This window comes from Onychostoma macrolepis, chromosome 22 (genome assembly GCF_012432095.1).
Source record: "Onychostoma macrolepis isolate SWU-2019 chromosome 22, ASM1243209v1, whole genome shotgun sequence".
In the NCBI taxonomy this organism is placed as follows: domain Eukaryota; kingdom Metazoa; phylum Chordata; class Actinopteri; order Cypriniformes; family Cyprinidae; genus Onychostoma; species Onychostoma macrolepis.
The window spans coordinates 1,006,698-1,021,469 of NC_081176.1; the positions used below are offsets into that span (position 1 = coordinate 1,006,698).

At 39.0% G+C, this 14,772-nt stretch overlaps 2 protein-coding genes across 8 annotated transcripts in view; both read left to right on the forward strand.

Moving 5' to 3' along the window:
- LOC131531269 (uncharacterized) overlaps positions 1–10,335 on the forward strand; it is a 28,708-nt gene extending 18,373 nt beyond the window's left edge. For all 6 annotated transcript variants that reach the window (XM_058761942.1, XM_058761943.1, XM_058761940.1 and 3 more), the window contains 2 exons: positions 6,309–6,635; positions 6,802–10,335. In XM_058761942.1, the coding sequence (XP_058617925.1) occupies positions 6,309–6,635; positions 6,802–6,947 (473 nt within the window). In that variant the 3' untranslated portion in view covers positions 6,948–10,335. The remainder of the gene's footprint in view (positions 1–6,308; positions 6,636–6,801) is intronic.
- LOC131531271 (zinc finger protein 239-like) overlaps positions 1–14,772 on the forward strand; it is a 267,824-nt gene that overhangs the window by 191,840 nt on the left and 61,212 nt on the right. The gene's annotated exons all lie outside the window — the stretch shown is intronic.

Here is a 14,772-nt window from a genome sequence, read left to right on the forward strand (position 1 = left end):
ACGCCAACAAAAGATGTACTTTTTAAGGAGGCTCAGATTATTTGGGGTGGCTCAAAGGATCAAGTTGTTCTATCATGCCTGTATTGAATCCTATCTTACTATATGGTATAGCAGCCTGGTTCGGTAATCTGAAAGTTACTCTTACATCTGTTGAACAGTTTGGTGTGTACTGCTATGCAAGTAGTTGGCCTGGGGGTTTACCCCAACTTTCAGTCTATTTTTTGATTAAGGTTATTCTTAAACAGGCAATGAAAATGACTCGGGGACCCTTCTCACATGCTTCAAGAATTTCAATTACTTCCATCTAGTCGACGTTTTCGTACTCCAATGTCTAGATATAACCATTATAAATGGAGGTCGACCGATTCATCGGTTTTGCCGATTAATCGGCACCGATAGTTGATTGCCACAACTATCGGTTATCGGCAAAAATCCATGCCGATAGTTTTCTGGTTTGCAACCGTTGCTGGAGTGGCTGAGAAGGGTCTGCTGGCATTATACAGTACGAGAGCGGCCTCTAGAGGCGGAAATCACTGACAGCACGTGTTTATTTTGACACGTGACACTGCGCGCTGCACAGAGCGGGAAACTCCAGACGCGCATTTAAATACAGCTGACAGAAAAAGCCTGCCGCAGAACAGAGCGCCATTCACATAGTTTTCTATTAAATTACATTATATTTGTCCCAAATTGTTGTGAATGTACATAATGACTTCACCCTAGGCTATAAATTATGTATTGTGCATTTTTCAGCAAAACGTTTGTCTTTCTGTGGCTCTAAAGTCTGTATGCTTCACATAGAGAGCTCTAATACAGATCGCGTGTTCTCTTTCCTCTTGCTCTGTTTTTTTTTTAAACACCGAACTTCAAACTCATTTATGCCACATTGTTCATTCTTGAAGCAAACTTATGTCCGTTTGGTGATTTAAATCGTTTTAGACCGCTACTTCATTTGAACGCAAAGCGTCTAGCGTGTGTGATATCTCTGAGTTCTCCTAGACGCAGCGCTGCGCTTTTGCCCGGTGTGTGACTAACTTTTTTCTTTTTTTTTGATTAGATAATTATGAAGTTTTAAAATAAAAGCAAATAAAGTGTTTGAGTACACATACAATATCCAGATGTATGTAATTTTAATGCTATGGCCTTGTGTAGAGCATGGCTGTTGAAATTAAATGGTAATACTTAACAATAAGAGTCCATTCGTAGCATTAATGAAAACTAGAAGTACTGTTCCTTGTTAGAGTTTGTTCATTTCAACATTCACTATTAGCTACTAATAGGCTACATTTTTATATTTTAAAGTTTCTTCTTTTAACATTAGCAAATATGAAATGACTTTAATGATCAATATAGTAAATAATATTAATATTTTTTTATTCATTTACAAAGTATGGTTCAGTACTGTTGCTGTTTTTTTTTGTTTTTGTTTTTTTTAAATGGTAAAGCACTAGCTCTCTTTCAGTATCTATTTTGAAAACTATCGGTTGATTAATCGGTATTGGCCAGTGTGGTACAACCTAGATATCGGTATCGGTAAAATCCACTATCGGTCGACCTCTAGTTATAAAAACTCTTTTGTTCCTCTGTCTACAAGGCTGTTAAACTCCAATTCAAGGGACACGACCGTGTGGTCGTTATTATTGATGTTGGTAATTTATGCAGTTTTTGCCTGTATTGTTCAAAACAAATTTCCCTCATGAGGGACAAATAAAGTAAAGATTGATATTTGCAGTAGTACAAATGGCAGAAACTCCTGCTATTTTAACATAGTATATATTGAATCTACCACTATTTGCAATTAGCTGCTGCCTTATTACAGTCTCCTGTCCAGTCTGGTTTCTTTTAGAAACGTAAATGGATATTTACTGCCTTGCCCTCTCTCTGCACATTTCTAAAATACTTTTAATACTGTTCTCTGTTCATCCTATATGAAACATGCACACATGAAATAAGAACAGTTTCTTGTTCCTGACACTGGGTGTACAAACCTATTGGATGTTTCCCCATAATATGAAGAGTAGTTGTTGTGGTTGCTAACCAGTTCGTCATTGTTATTATCTGTTGTAGTAATACTGTTGTGAAGTCATGCTGATGCGCATGCTTCACAGTCGTACCATATTCCGTGTCAAGTTCCTTGAGTAAACTAGCATTCACCCGAAGCTCCGTTTGAATGCGTTTTTGTTGAACATAACATTTGGCGACGAGGATGGCTTTATCTCTACCTCCCCCTGAGCCATTCCTCCCCACGCTGGTGAACCTGTCATGCCGTGGGTGTGCTGGTATGTGTCGTTTCAGACGTACCTTGTAAGGCAAGGCAAGTTTATTTATATAGCACATTTCATACACATTGGTAATTCAAAGTGCTTTACATAAAAGGAAGGGAAATGGTCATTAAAAATAAGGAAATAAAAATAATAATCACAACAATAAAAACAAATTGATTTAAAAACAATTTAAAACATTTAAGAATAGAAAATGATTATTCATAGTGCAATCAGTTCGGACGTAGTACAGTGCTCATTCAACAGATGCACAGCTAAACGGATGAGTTTTGAGTCTGGATTTAAATGTGGCTAATGTTTTTGCACATCTGATCTCTTCTGGAAGCTGGTTCCAACTAGCATAATAGCTAAAAGCAGACTCCCCTTGTTTTTGTGGTGCCACGGGCTTGTATGATGTCCCGGACGGGAGAAAACGCGCACTTCTCCTACATTGTCTCGGTGCTGAGGGATTACGAATCTTCCAGACGCTCAGCGCTGCAAATACATACTCTGATGCCAATGATCAGGTGAGTCAGCCTGTCAGTTTGTCGCTGCTTTAAAAAGCCTTGCTGAGCCATGCAAATTCGGTGCTCTCCGAGACCAACTTATTGGAAATGCAGTCTTGGATGAGGAGTTCCAGCCTGCAGGTGCAATCATCCAGCAAACACTTTGTAAGGTGGTGCAGATCAAAGTCCAGTTCGCAGGCTTCACCAGCAGTAATTCATACAGTTGGTCCTCACTCAATCACTTTCTCTACATGTGGTGTGCAGCTGAAAGACTGTTGCATTCCACTGCTTCTTGACACAGAAGCTAAAGTGTCATTGCTTAATATGGCCACCTACAATCAATTTTTCTCTGATGTTGAGTTAAAACCATCACCTCTGGTGCTCTGTGGTTATGGCCAAGCCAGCATTACAGTGACTGGAGTAGTTAAACTGCCAGTACAATATGGGCAAAAACCAGAGTTTCCATTCTACATAACTCAGCATGGCGCTAATATCCTGGGTCTTGACCAGTTCCTTAGCCTTGACCTTCCTCTGCATGACAACAGCGGTGCAACCATCCTTCAGGTGGACTCTCCATGACAGACACGGTTTCCCGCTCTATTCAGTGGTTTAGGCTGCCTCTCTGCTTTTTCCCACAAACCCCTGCTTAACCCAGATGTACCGCCTGTAATCCAGCCTCTGCGACGAGTGCCTCTCGCCATGCGTGACCAGGTCACCACTGAACTACAGGGCATGCTAGCTGCAGACCTCATTGAGCCCATTGATTCTTTCCCTTGGGTCTCAAATCTTGTGATCTGTGCAAAAACATTCTGGGGGCATATGTCTCTGCGTTGACTTTTGGGGGCCTAACAAGGCTGTGGTGCCAGACAAATACCCATTGCCGAAAATTGAGGAACTTGCAACACTCTTCTATGGCTCCTCGGTGTCCACAAAGCTGGATCTTAAGCAAGGTTATATGCAGATACCCCTGTACGAAGTCAGAAGCATGACTGCATTCGTGCCTCACATGGGGCTGTTCCGTTTTAAGAGGATTCCTTTTGGCCTAAGTTCAGCACCTGCTTTCAGAAAATCATGGCTACTGTCCTAGCAGGGCTCCCGGGTATGGTATTAGATGATATTGTAGTACATGGAGAGGACATGGCCTCAGATGGGTGTTCACAGCTCTGTCTAGACACAATTTGACATTGAACACAGAAAAATGTGTGTTTGCTGTCCCAGCAAAAGACTTTGTGGGTATTCAAGTGTCGAGCTCAGGTATCACACCATTGCAGTCCAACGTAGAGGCCATTCTCAACCTTCCAGTGCCAACCTCAGCTGGACATCTTGCATCCTTCCTTGGCAAAGCTCAGGTTCTTACCTCAGTCTTCTGAAATCACTGCCCCTCTACGACAGCTCCTCAAGCATAACACCCCCTGGCCATGCACAATGGATTGTGAGCAAGCTATTCGACAACTCAAACACCTTCTCACATCACCACCAACTCTAGCTCATTTTGATCTCTCCAGCCCCACCCTGGTGACATGTGATGCAGTAGCAGTCAGAGCAGTCTTGTCACAGCTGTATGATGGCATTGAAAGGCCTATTGCTTTTGCTTCACAGGTTCTGAGTACTGCTGAACAGAAATACTCAGTGGGAGAGAGAGTTGTTGGCATGCATTTGGGCATGTGAGCGCTGGCACATGTACTTATATGGACGATCCTTTACTCTCAGAACAGACCACCAGGCTCTCACTACCCTCATGTCCTCTGATGGAACGGGACACAAGCCCCTCAGGCTTCACTGATGGGCTGATAGGTTGAATCGGCTGCTGTTCACTCCTGGAAAAGGTAATGTGGTTGCAGATGTCCTGTCACATTCAGCTTCGGAGCCAACTAGCACAGCCAAGCAGCCAGAGTCAGATATAGAGAGTGACCTTGTGCAGTTAGTGTATGAGTGCCGCAGTGAACTTAATTTCAAGTTTCAAATCTTTATTGTCATTGTAACATGTACAACAAAATTAAAGTGCCATCCAATCAGTGCATCGCTCATGATCAACAACATATAAAAACAGCTAAAACAGTAAAAAAATTATAATATAACAAAACACACACACAGCATACATTCTATCGTTATTGCCCCGATCTCTTATTGCTCATCAAATGATGTTTTAGCAGCATTGTGTGGTAACTGCTGTAGGATAAAAACTGTTCTTAAATATGTTAGTCCTTGTTTTAATTACTCTGCATCGTCTACCTGACGGCAGCAATTCAAAGAATGAATGTTCAGGGTGTGACGTGTCCTTTTATAATGTTTTGGGCTTTTTTAAGGCAACGGGAACTGTGTAATTCTTCCAGAGTGGGGAGAGGGCATCCAACGATCTTGAGCAGTTTTATTAACCCTCTGAAATGTTTTCCTCTGTGCTACTGTGCAGCTATTGTACCATACATATATACAGTGCGTTAGGATGCTCTCAATGGAGCTCCAATAAAAGGACACCAACAGTCTCTGGGTGATGTTGTTCTTCCTGAGCACCCTCAGGAAGTGCAGTCTCCGCTGAGCCTTTTTCAGCAGCTCAGAGGTATTCACGCGCCTCAATGTGGACTCCCAGAAACGTACATTCAGAATGGCTGGCCAGCTCGGGTGAGCGCTGACCTGACACCTTTCTCCCGAGTCAGGGCAGAACTGACATGTTGGGGTGAGTCATGCATTGCACGGGGGCACCGAGCAGTCATTCCTCTGTCCCTTAAGCTTAAGCTTGGTGGGAGGGGGGGAAATGTTGAGGTTGCTAACCAGTTCTTCGTTGTTATGTTGTAGTAATACTGTTGTGAAGTCATGCTGATGCGCATGCTTCACAGTTGTACCGTATTCTGAGTCTGTTGCCGCTTAAGTTCCTTGAGTAAACTAGCATTCACCCGAAGCTCTGTTTGTATGCGTTTTTGTTGAACATAACAGTACTATTAAGGTTGCTATGTCCCATAATATTACTTGTTCTTTCCTAAACATCTATTCTTCCTTGTACTGAATATGAATGCCTTGCTTTTGTTGAATTATCCCGTTTTTGCTGCCATTTTTGAATTATTTTATTCCATACAATGCTTTCCCCTTCTAAATTTTGATAACTTAACATTTATTTCAATATTGTTGTGGTTCTGTCTCTTTAGTATAGTTTTCTACAGTAAAACTACTTTTCCACCTTGTGACAAATCTGATTAGTGCAAAACAAATGCGGTGTGCATGTGTTAGTACAACATATTGGATGGTGCATACAAAATTGGATAGTGCATGTACAGTACGCACATACTATTGTTGACGAAATTTGTCACGGACACTTTATGCTGACCTTCCAATATTTTTTTTTTTTTTTTTTTTCGTTTTTGTTGTATGGAGCTCAAACCAGCTTCAGGTTCTGTATCAGCAAATGACGGTTCTAAAACCATAAGAATTTTCATTTGATCCTGTTTGTATGTACTGTAATATTTGAACATATGACTATTTACTTAGAAAAAAGGTTTGTCACAGTTTAAGACTTATGTTCATTATTTTTTTTTACTTTGTTCTTCAGGTGTGTTTGCTGATTCAGATGCAGTGAAGTCAGTGTCAGTGATGGAGGGAGATTCAGTCTCTCTACAGACTCACACTGAACTACAGACAGAGAATCTGATTACATGGACATTTGGACGTCCAGAGACTCGTATAGCTGAAATCAATAAAGACACTGGAAGATTCTCCACATATGATGTTCTTGATGGGAGATTCAGAGACAGACTGAAGCTGGATCATCAGACTGGATCTCTAACCATCACAAACACCAGAACCACAGACTCTGGACTTTATCAAATAATCATCATCAGGAGAAAGACCACATTCAGATTCAATGTTACTGTTTATAGTGAGTCACAATTACGGTGTCATTTGTGCTGTTAGTCTTCATAATAATTTTTCACCCTTTTGCTTAATTCAAACTACTTTAATCCCATGACAAATAAAACAGCTGTAACTGATATTTTATGTTTATTGACTGAGCTGAACTCATGTTTGATGTGTTTATTCCTCAGACTCTGTCCGTGGTTGTGATTCTACTGAAGCTGTGATCCGACTGGTCGTCTCTGCTCTGGTGGGCGTGGCTGCTGTCTCTGCTGTTGTTGTTCTGGTTTATGACATCAGATCCAGACAAGCTGAACAAGATTCTTTAGCCTACTGATTTTTAATATCTTTCTGAATCCCCCTTCCCTTAAATACTTAAATCTGAACTTTGTTAGTTAAAATCTCAAAGTTAAGAGATTTAATGTTCACATCCACTCTAGAAGCAATTCTGTTCTATTTTATTCTGTTCTATAATAAACACTTGACATAATTACAGCAGTATTTCCTTTTCCTGGCACAGATATTCAATGTGTTTGTATTCATATGAAAATTAATCAGATTAAAATATAAGAAAACACTTTTGTATGCACAGTTAGAATGGTGTTCTGCTCCTGCTCCATGAAACCAATTAGAGAAACTCTGAAATCAGTCTGATAAGAGAAATAATTTAGAAATGAATAACTGCGAGCTGAAGGAGAGCCAGAGCCAAACACTCTCAGGATCTCATAAGCAGATCAAACGCTGCTTTAAGACACTTAACTTCTCTAGTCCGTGATCATGTTATGGTCAGTTTATTTCTGTAGAAAATGATGCCACTGAATAAAACGGGAAGCTGTGGTTGACTGGAGCTCAAAGTGGCCAAGTTAATAAGTTGTGAAATGAACGAAAAAAAAAAAAAACTTGTTTTAGCTGACAGTAGAGTTTCTCATGACTTTACTACAGAGCAACCTCACATAAAATCATCTATTTCATTACTGAACCAGCTCTGAAGAGTTTGTTTTGTTATTTGGATATTCATTTAAAATGTGAATTATTAATTTAAAATTTCAAACGGTTTACTTTAGTTTAGGGTGTTCCTTTGGTCATGTTTGCAGTACGAGAGACTCTTCAGGAATCCTTAGGTTTTAGCCCTGCCGAACTAGTGTCCGGGCACACTGCGAGGCCCTTTAAAATTGTTTTGTGAACAGTTGCTGTCTGAGACAAAACCACAGACTAGTGTACGCCTACACCAAGCTCGTGAAGTGGCACTTTCGGAGTTGGGCTGCACACAGACTAAAATGAAGACTCGCTTTGATAAAAAGAGTGTTTATCGAAGTTTTCAGGAAGGTGACTTGGTGCTTGTCTTTCTTCCTCTTCCTGCGTCACCGTTACAGGCCAAGTTTTCTGGTCCCTATACTATCAAACAAAGATTAAGTGACAGATTATGTCATTAATACTCCTGACAGAAAACGAAAGATCAGTGTCACTGTTATGTTCTCTTTTCTGAATTGCAACAAAATAAGGGAGTCACCACACCACAGCCAATTAAGTGAATCTATTTATCCGTTGTAAAAAAGGCTATAAGTTTCTACTATTGTAATATCTCTCTTTTAAATCCCTTCCTCCTGCATGTTGAGTGGCATGCATACACAGACCGCTTCACCTCAGCCAATCAGCGTTCAGAAACCGTGACCGCGTGATCTCCCCCGCCCTAGCAGAGACTAGAGCTGTGTCCGAAACCACTCCTTATCCACTATATAGTGCACTATATCGGGTGTCAGCCATTTTGTAGTGCTGTCCGAATTCTGAGTGAATGACTTCATTCCCTACATTCGTTCACTACTTTTTACCCACAATGCATTCTGATTTCGAGTGTACAACCGATGTACACTCGCTGAAGCACTATTTCCCACAATCCAATGCGGAGAACCGACGAGCTGTTAGAGCTAGCGGGAGCGAGCGAGTTTGAATGAGAGATGCCGTTTAATTTGCAAAAATGATGAATTTGGTGGATTTTTAAAAATGTTCGTTGGTGGTGTATTCATTCTGATGTCAAATTAACGGTCGCCTGAGGGCGTTCTACGGTCATCTTATTTGAGTGCAAAAATGCTGCTCGGGAGAGTTTCAAGATAATACAAACAATAAATACATACAATTATTAATATGTGCTAATGTGAGTTTATTTTTGTTGACAATATTTTAATAGTATTTAATGATTATGACCATATTACAGAACAAATGAATAATATACCATCAATGAAACCACAAAGCTGATTACAAGTCATTTTAAGTGTTATTGCTATTAATATTATTTTCTAAAATGAGGTACATGAAATATAAAAGTACATCTAAGATGTTTTTGCAACAGCCAAGTCTCACGCGCAGTGTACACGTCACCGTCCGAATCCGTTCAATTCATATAGTTCACTCCTTTGTAATATAGTGCACTCAACTGCCTTACACTATATAGGGATTAGTGAATGAGTGAACGAGTGAGCGATTTCGGACACAGCTATGTTGAGTGCAGCAGCATGCGGAGACAACTGCAGTCACGCCATCTACGCCGAAAATTTTGTTGCGCGTCTACATGGCGTTGCGTGGTAGTGATAGCCGTTAAACTTCCAAAGATTTGCAAATCTTTTTTTTTTTTTTTTTTTTTAAAAGAGTGTTTAGATCAAGTATCAAACTGAAGCCCAGTCTGGATAATAATAAGCTGATTAAAAACACATTATACAGGCACTTCTTATTTAATGGCTTATTTAATGGTAAAGTCATGGCAAATTCTATTTACATTGCTATATAGACATATTTTAAAAAATCATAAAAATATAAAATCAAATTGTTTTCTGCAAACTCCACCAGATTATTGTTCTGAATCTCCTCAAGTACCACTGTGATGATTTTCATGTTGCTTTACTGTATCATTTTTTTAAATAATTGCATACCAAAGTCATGACAAATGCAATTTACATTGCTGTATGGACATATTTTAAAAATTCATAAAAGTATAAAATCAAATTGTTTTCTGCAAACTCCACCAGATTATTGTTCTGCATCTTCTCAAGTACCACTGTGATGCTTTTCATGTTGTTTTACTGTATCATTTTTTAATAATTGCATACCAAAGTCATGACAAATGCAATTTACATTGTTGTATGGACATATTTTAAAAATTCATAAAAATATAAAATCAAATTGTTTTCTGCAAACTCCACCAGATTCTTGTTCTGCATCTCCTCAAGTACCACTGTGATGATTTTCATGTTGTTTTACTGTATGATTTTTTAATAATTGCATACCAAAGTCATGACAAATGCAATTTACATTGTTGTATGGACATATTTTAAAAATTCATAAAAATATAAAATCAAATTGTTTTCTGCAAACTCCACCAGATTCTTGTTCTGCATCTCCTCAAGTACCACTGTGATGATTTTCATGTTGTTTTACTGTATGATTTTTTAATAATTGCATACCAAAGTCATGACAAATGCAATTTACATTGTTGTATGGACATATTTTAAAAATTCATAAAAATATAAAATCAAATTGTTTTCTGCAAACTCCACCAGATTCTTGTTCTGCATCTCCTCAAGTACCACTGTGATGATTTTCATGTTGTTTTACTGTATGATTTTTTAATAATTGCATACCAAAGTCATGACAAATGCAATTTACATTGTTGTATGGACATTTTAAAAATTCATAAAAATATAAAATCAAATTGTTTTCTGCAAACTCCACCAGATTCTTGTTCTGCATCTCCTCACTGCTGCTGATCCTGAATGGCTTGTTTAATGAGTGTTTATAGTCTGAAGCTCATCAATATTATCAGCTGCTGAAAATCCTCTTTATTTCATGTCAATAGATCCTGTTTTCACCTCATTCATTATGCTGATGACCTCAGTTCCGCAAATTGCCACATTAAGCTCATTTTATTGCTGTTCAGAGGTGGAAAGAGTACGAAAATATTCTACTCAAGTAAAAGTACCATAACATTAATGAAATTTTACAAGTAAAAGTACCAGTCTAAAAATCTACTCAAGTAAAAGTAAAAAGTAGCTTGTTTAAAAGCCGGGAGGAAGGCAAAACTGGGATAGGCCAAGGGTGTCAAACTTAGTTTCTGGAGGGCCACAGCCCTGCACAGTTTAGATATAACCCTAATTAAACACATCTGATCCAGCTAATCTAATCATTTAGGCTTATTTGAAAACTACATGGTATGTGTGTTGGAGCAGCGCTGGAACTAAACTCTGCAGAGCTGCAGCCCTCCAGGAACTGAGTTTGACATCTCATTAAACAAGCCATTCAGGAGTGGCCATTCAACTGAGACTGCACTTCTCTCGGTCACTGAAGCCCTGCGAATTGCAAAAGCCCATTCCAAATCATCAGTCCTCATTCTGCTGGATCTATCTGCCGCGTTTGACACTGTCAATCATCAGATACTCCTCTCCACTCTCTCATCACTGGGCATCGCTGGAATTCCACTTCGCTGGTTTGAATCCTATCTCACTGGTAGGTCTTTCAGGGTGGCCTGGGGAGGGGAGATATCCAAAGCACATACACTGGTCACTGGGGTTCCTCAGGGATCGGTTCTTGGACCCCTCCTCTTCTCCACATACACTACATCACTGGGTCCCATCATACAGGCACATGGATTCTCCTACCACTGCTATGCTGATGACACACAGCTCTATCTCTCTTTTCAACCAGATGATCCAACGGTAGCTGCAAGGATCTCAGGTTGCCTGGCAGACATCTCGGCATGGATGAAAGAACATCACCTCCAGCTCAACCTGGCAAAGACTGAGCTTCTTGTCTTTCCTGCCGCTCCAACTCTACAGCATGACATCACGATCCAGTTAGGTTCATCAACAATTACCCCATCAACTTCGGTCAGAAATCTTGGTGTAATCTTTGATGACCAGCTGACCTTCAAAGACCACATTGCAAAGACTGCTCGATCTTGCAGGTTTGCACTACACAACATCAGAAAGATCAGGCCCTTTCTGACGGAGCATGCTGCACAACTTCTTGTCCAGGCCCTTGTCATTTCTAGGCTGGACTACTGCAATGCTCTTCTGGCTGGACTTCCATCAAACACAGTCAAACCTCTACAAATGATTCAGAATGCGGCGGCACGACTGGTCTTCAAGGAACCCAAAAGAGCCCATGTTACACCTCTCTTTATCTCATTGCATTGGCTACCAATCGCAGCTCGCATCAAGTTCAAGACACTGATGCTTGCTCATAGAACAACCACAGGCTCAGCACCTACATGCACTCACTATTAAGAATCTACATCCCCTCCAGAAGTCTGAGATCTGCTAGTGAGCGACGCCTCGTGGTACCATCACAAAGAGGCTCAAAATCACTCTCCAGAACATTCTCGTTCACCATTCCTGGCTGGTGGAATGATCTTCCCACCCATATTCGGAGTACTGGATCCCTGTCAATCTTCAAGCAACAGCTGAAAACTCATCTCTTTCGACACTACTTGACTTCAACCTACACATAAAAAAAAAAAAAAAAATCTTTCTCCTTACTTATTCCTTCCCTTGCTAGCTTGTACTTATTTAAACAATGCCTGAGACTTGGTGTTACAAGCACTTCCTTTGTCGAATTGCCTCTTCAAGATGAATCGCTTCATGTGTTCCCCAAATTGTAAGTCGCTTTGGATAAAAGCGTCTGCAAAATGACTAAATGTAAGTGTAAATGTAAATCCCTGGAGGCCTATAAAAAGGAATCTGTCATTTAGAATAATAAAACATTTGGGCTGTTACCAGGCAAATTAAATCATTATCAACTAAATTCATCTATGCAATGCAGAGGAAACAGAAGCTGCATCTGAAGTGGCATTTAGATGTATTTACACACTGTTTAATGCAGGAGATGAATGCATTTAACCTGCAGTTACAAATGCAGAAATAATGTTTTGATATAGAAGACATAAAATGTTGAATACTCGTTTGAAATTATAAAAAAAAAAAAAATCAAGATACTTTAAATGTGAAATTAAAACAGTAGGTGTCAGCAAGTCACTGTTAATAAGTGAGTCATTGCAATTGAACCAAATCATGAACGGTTGATTCATTCAGAAATGAAACACTGTCATGTTGCTCAGAGACGCAAAACTGTGCTGTGGTGGTGTCACGGTGCACACAGCAGGGAGGAACGAGGAACACGAAGACGAGGAGTAACTTCAAAATAATAGTCTTTAATGAGGACATCAGGACAGGGCAAGACAAGGCAAGGCAGACACGGACAGGAACACCAGGGAATAATGAGTAGACCAGACGAAAACTAACTAAACAGGCAGGAACTAAATACACATGACAGTAACTGATAATTAGACGAAACACGGCTGGACAAGACTTAACTAATCACACTTAACAAGGACAGGAACAAGACCAAATATGGACACAAGAGGCGGGAACACATGACGCACATGACAGAGGACTGACAGGTGGCTGTGTTTGGATTTATTTTTGTTGTCGAAATAGCAAAAACAGGCAATATGGTGTCTCTTAATTAACTTCTTGTTTATTCAACTGTTGTAAAAAAAATCTATATGTAATCATGCTGATCATGCCGGCACTCTTCATCTGATATTGTTTTACTATATGAAATTATATAAATATATACATTTTCTGCCCCCATATCTTCAATTTAGTGATTATTCTAGAATCTAAATACATTTTAACAGACTGAATCACGCAGTGAAAGAACGCACTGTAAATGCACACGAGCACTAGTCTGATCTACTATACTTCACGGCACTGTAGGTGTGTTTTGTTTGTAATTAATGTGTTTTAAAATGGAGCAAAGTACAATACTTCAAACAACATATACTTAAAGGAACACTCCACTTTTTTTGAAAATAGGCTCATTTTACAACTCGCCTAGAGTTAAACAGTTGAGTTTTACCGTTTTTGAATCCATTCAGCCGATCTCCGGGTCTGGCGGGAGCACTTTTAGCTTAGCTTAGCATAGATCATTGAATCGGATTAGACCACTTGTATTTAATTTTTTTATTCGAAGAAATACGTGTTAACTAAATCTTGAAATAGGCTATCGCGATTCTTGTTGATTATTTGTGATCCTTCATTAATGGGTCTGAAGAACATTAAGAATGTAGGTAAAGCTTTAAGCAGTTCATCAGATTCAGTGGTTATGGTAGAAAAAAACTTTGTGAAGTTGTGAAAAAACAGTTAAACCAATAAATAATATAGGGGAGACTTTATATGTGCAGGGTACAAAATAAAACAATTTTATGCTAAACAGATTTAGCATAAAAAGTTATACTTTTAGATAAACTTGTATTTTATAGCGTAAAGTTATTTTTCTTATTACTTTGGTAACAGCGTTTGAAGAATGCAGTGAACATGGATTGAGATTATTTTCACATCATACTCTAGAAAGCAGGGATGAATGATATATCTGCAAACATGTTTGTGTTTAATGTCATGCATCGTTACAAGGAAAGCACATCTATTTCTTTGTAAGGCAATAGATACTAGGCTACTGTACTGGATATGTTTGATTTATGTTGAAGTGTTTGGAATTAATGGTAAGCCTTTGTTTTTGTAATGAAGCTTTAAAAAAAATTACATTAGCATTTTGATTTGGATTTAGATTTATCTGCAAATATATAAGTTATCGGCTTCCATATATAAAGAAATATGGGTATCGGCCAAAATGTTCATATCATTACATTCCTACTGGAAAGAGTTCAGATGATGTCACTTCCTGGGTGTGGCCATTTAAGAAACACTTTGTTTTTTGAAAAAAAAAGATGAAATTGTGTCTTAACCGTGTTGAGTGAAAAATGTAGATTCAATATAGATGACTGTACCTCGTTTCATAAAAATGCATAAAATAGATCATAGTCATTGTCTACTTTTACTTCACATTTCTCTCATTTTTATTATTTGTTTATATATTGTGACTTTTTACTTTCATTTCAGACCTGATGGAAGAGAATGAGGAGAATGAGCAGCGGAAACATAATTGTGGCAAAACTAGAGAAAAAAAACTCACTCTCAGACTGAAAGAGTTTCTTTACTGAAAATAAGAGTCAATAAAAGTTTGCTGGGTCACTTTAAAAAAAAAAAAAAAAAAAAGGGGCATCAATTAAGAGCATTTCACTACACCACTGACAGTACCCACTATTTATAATAATC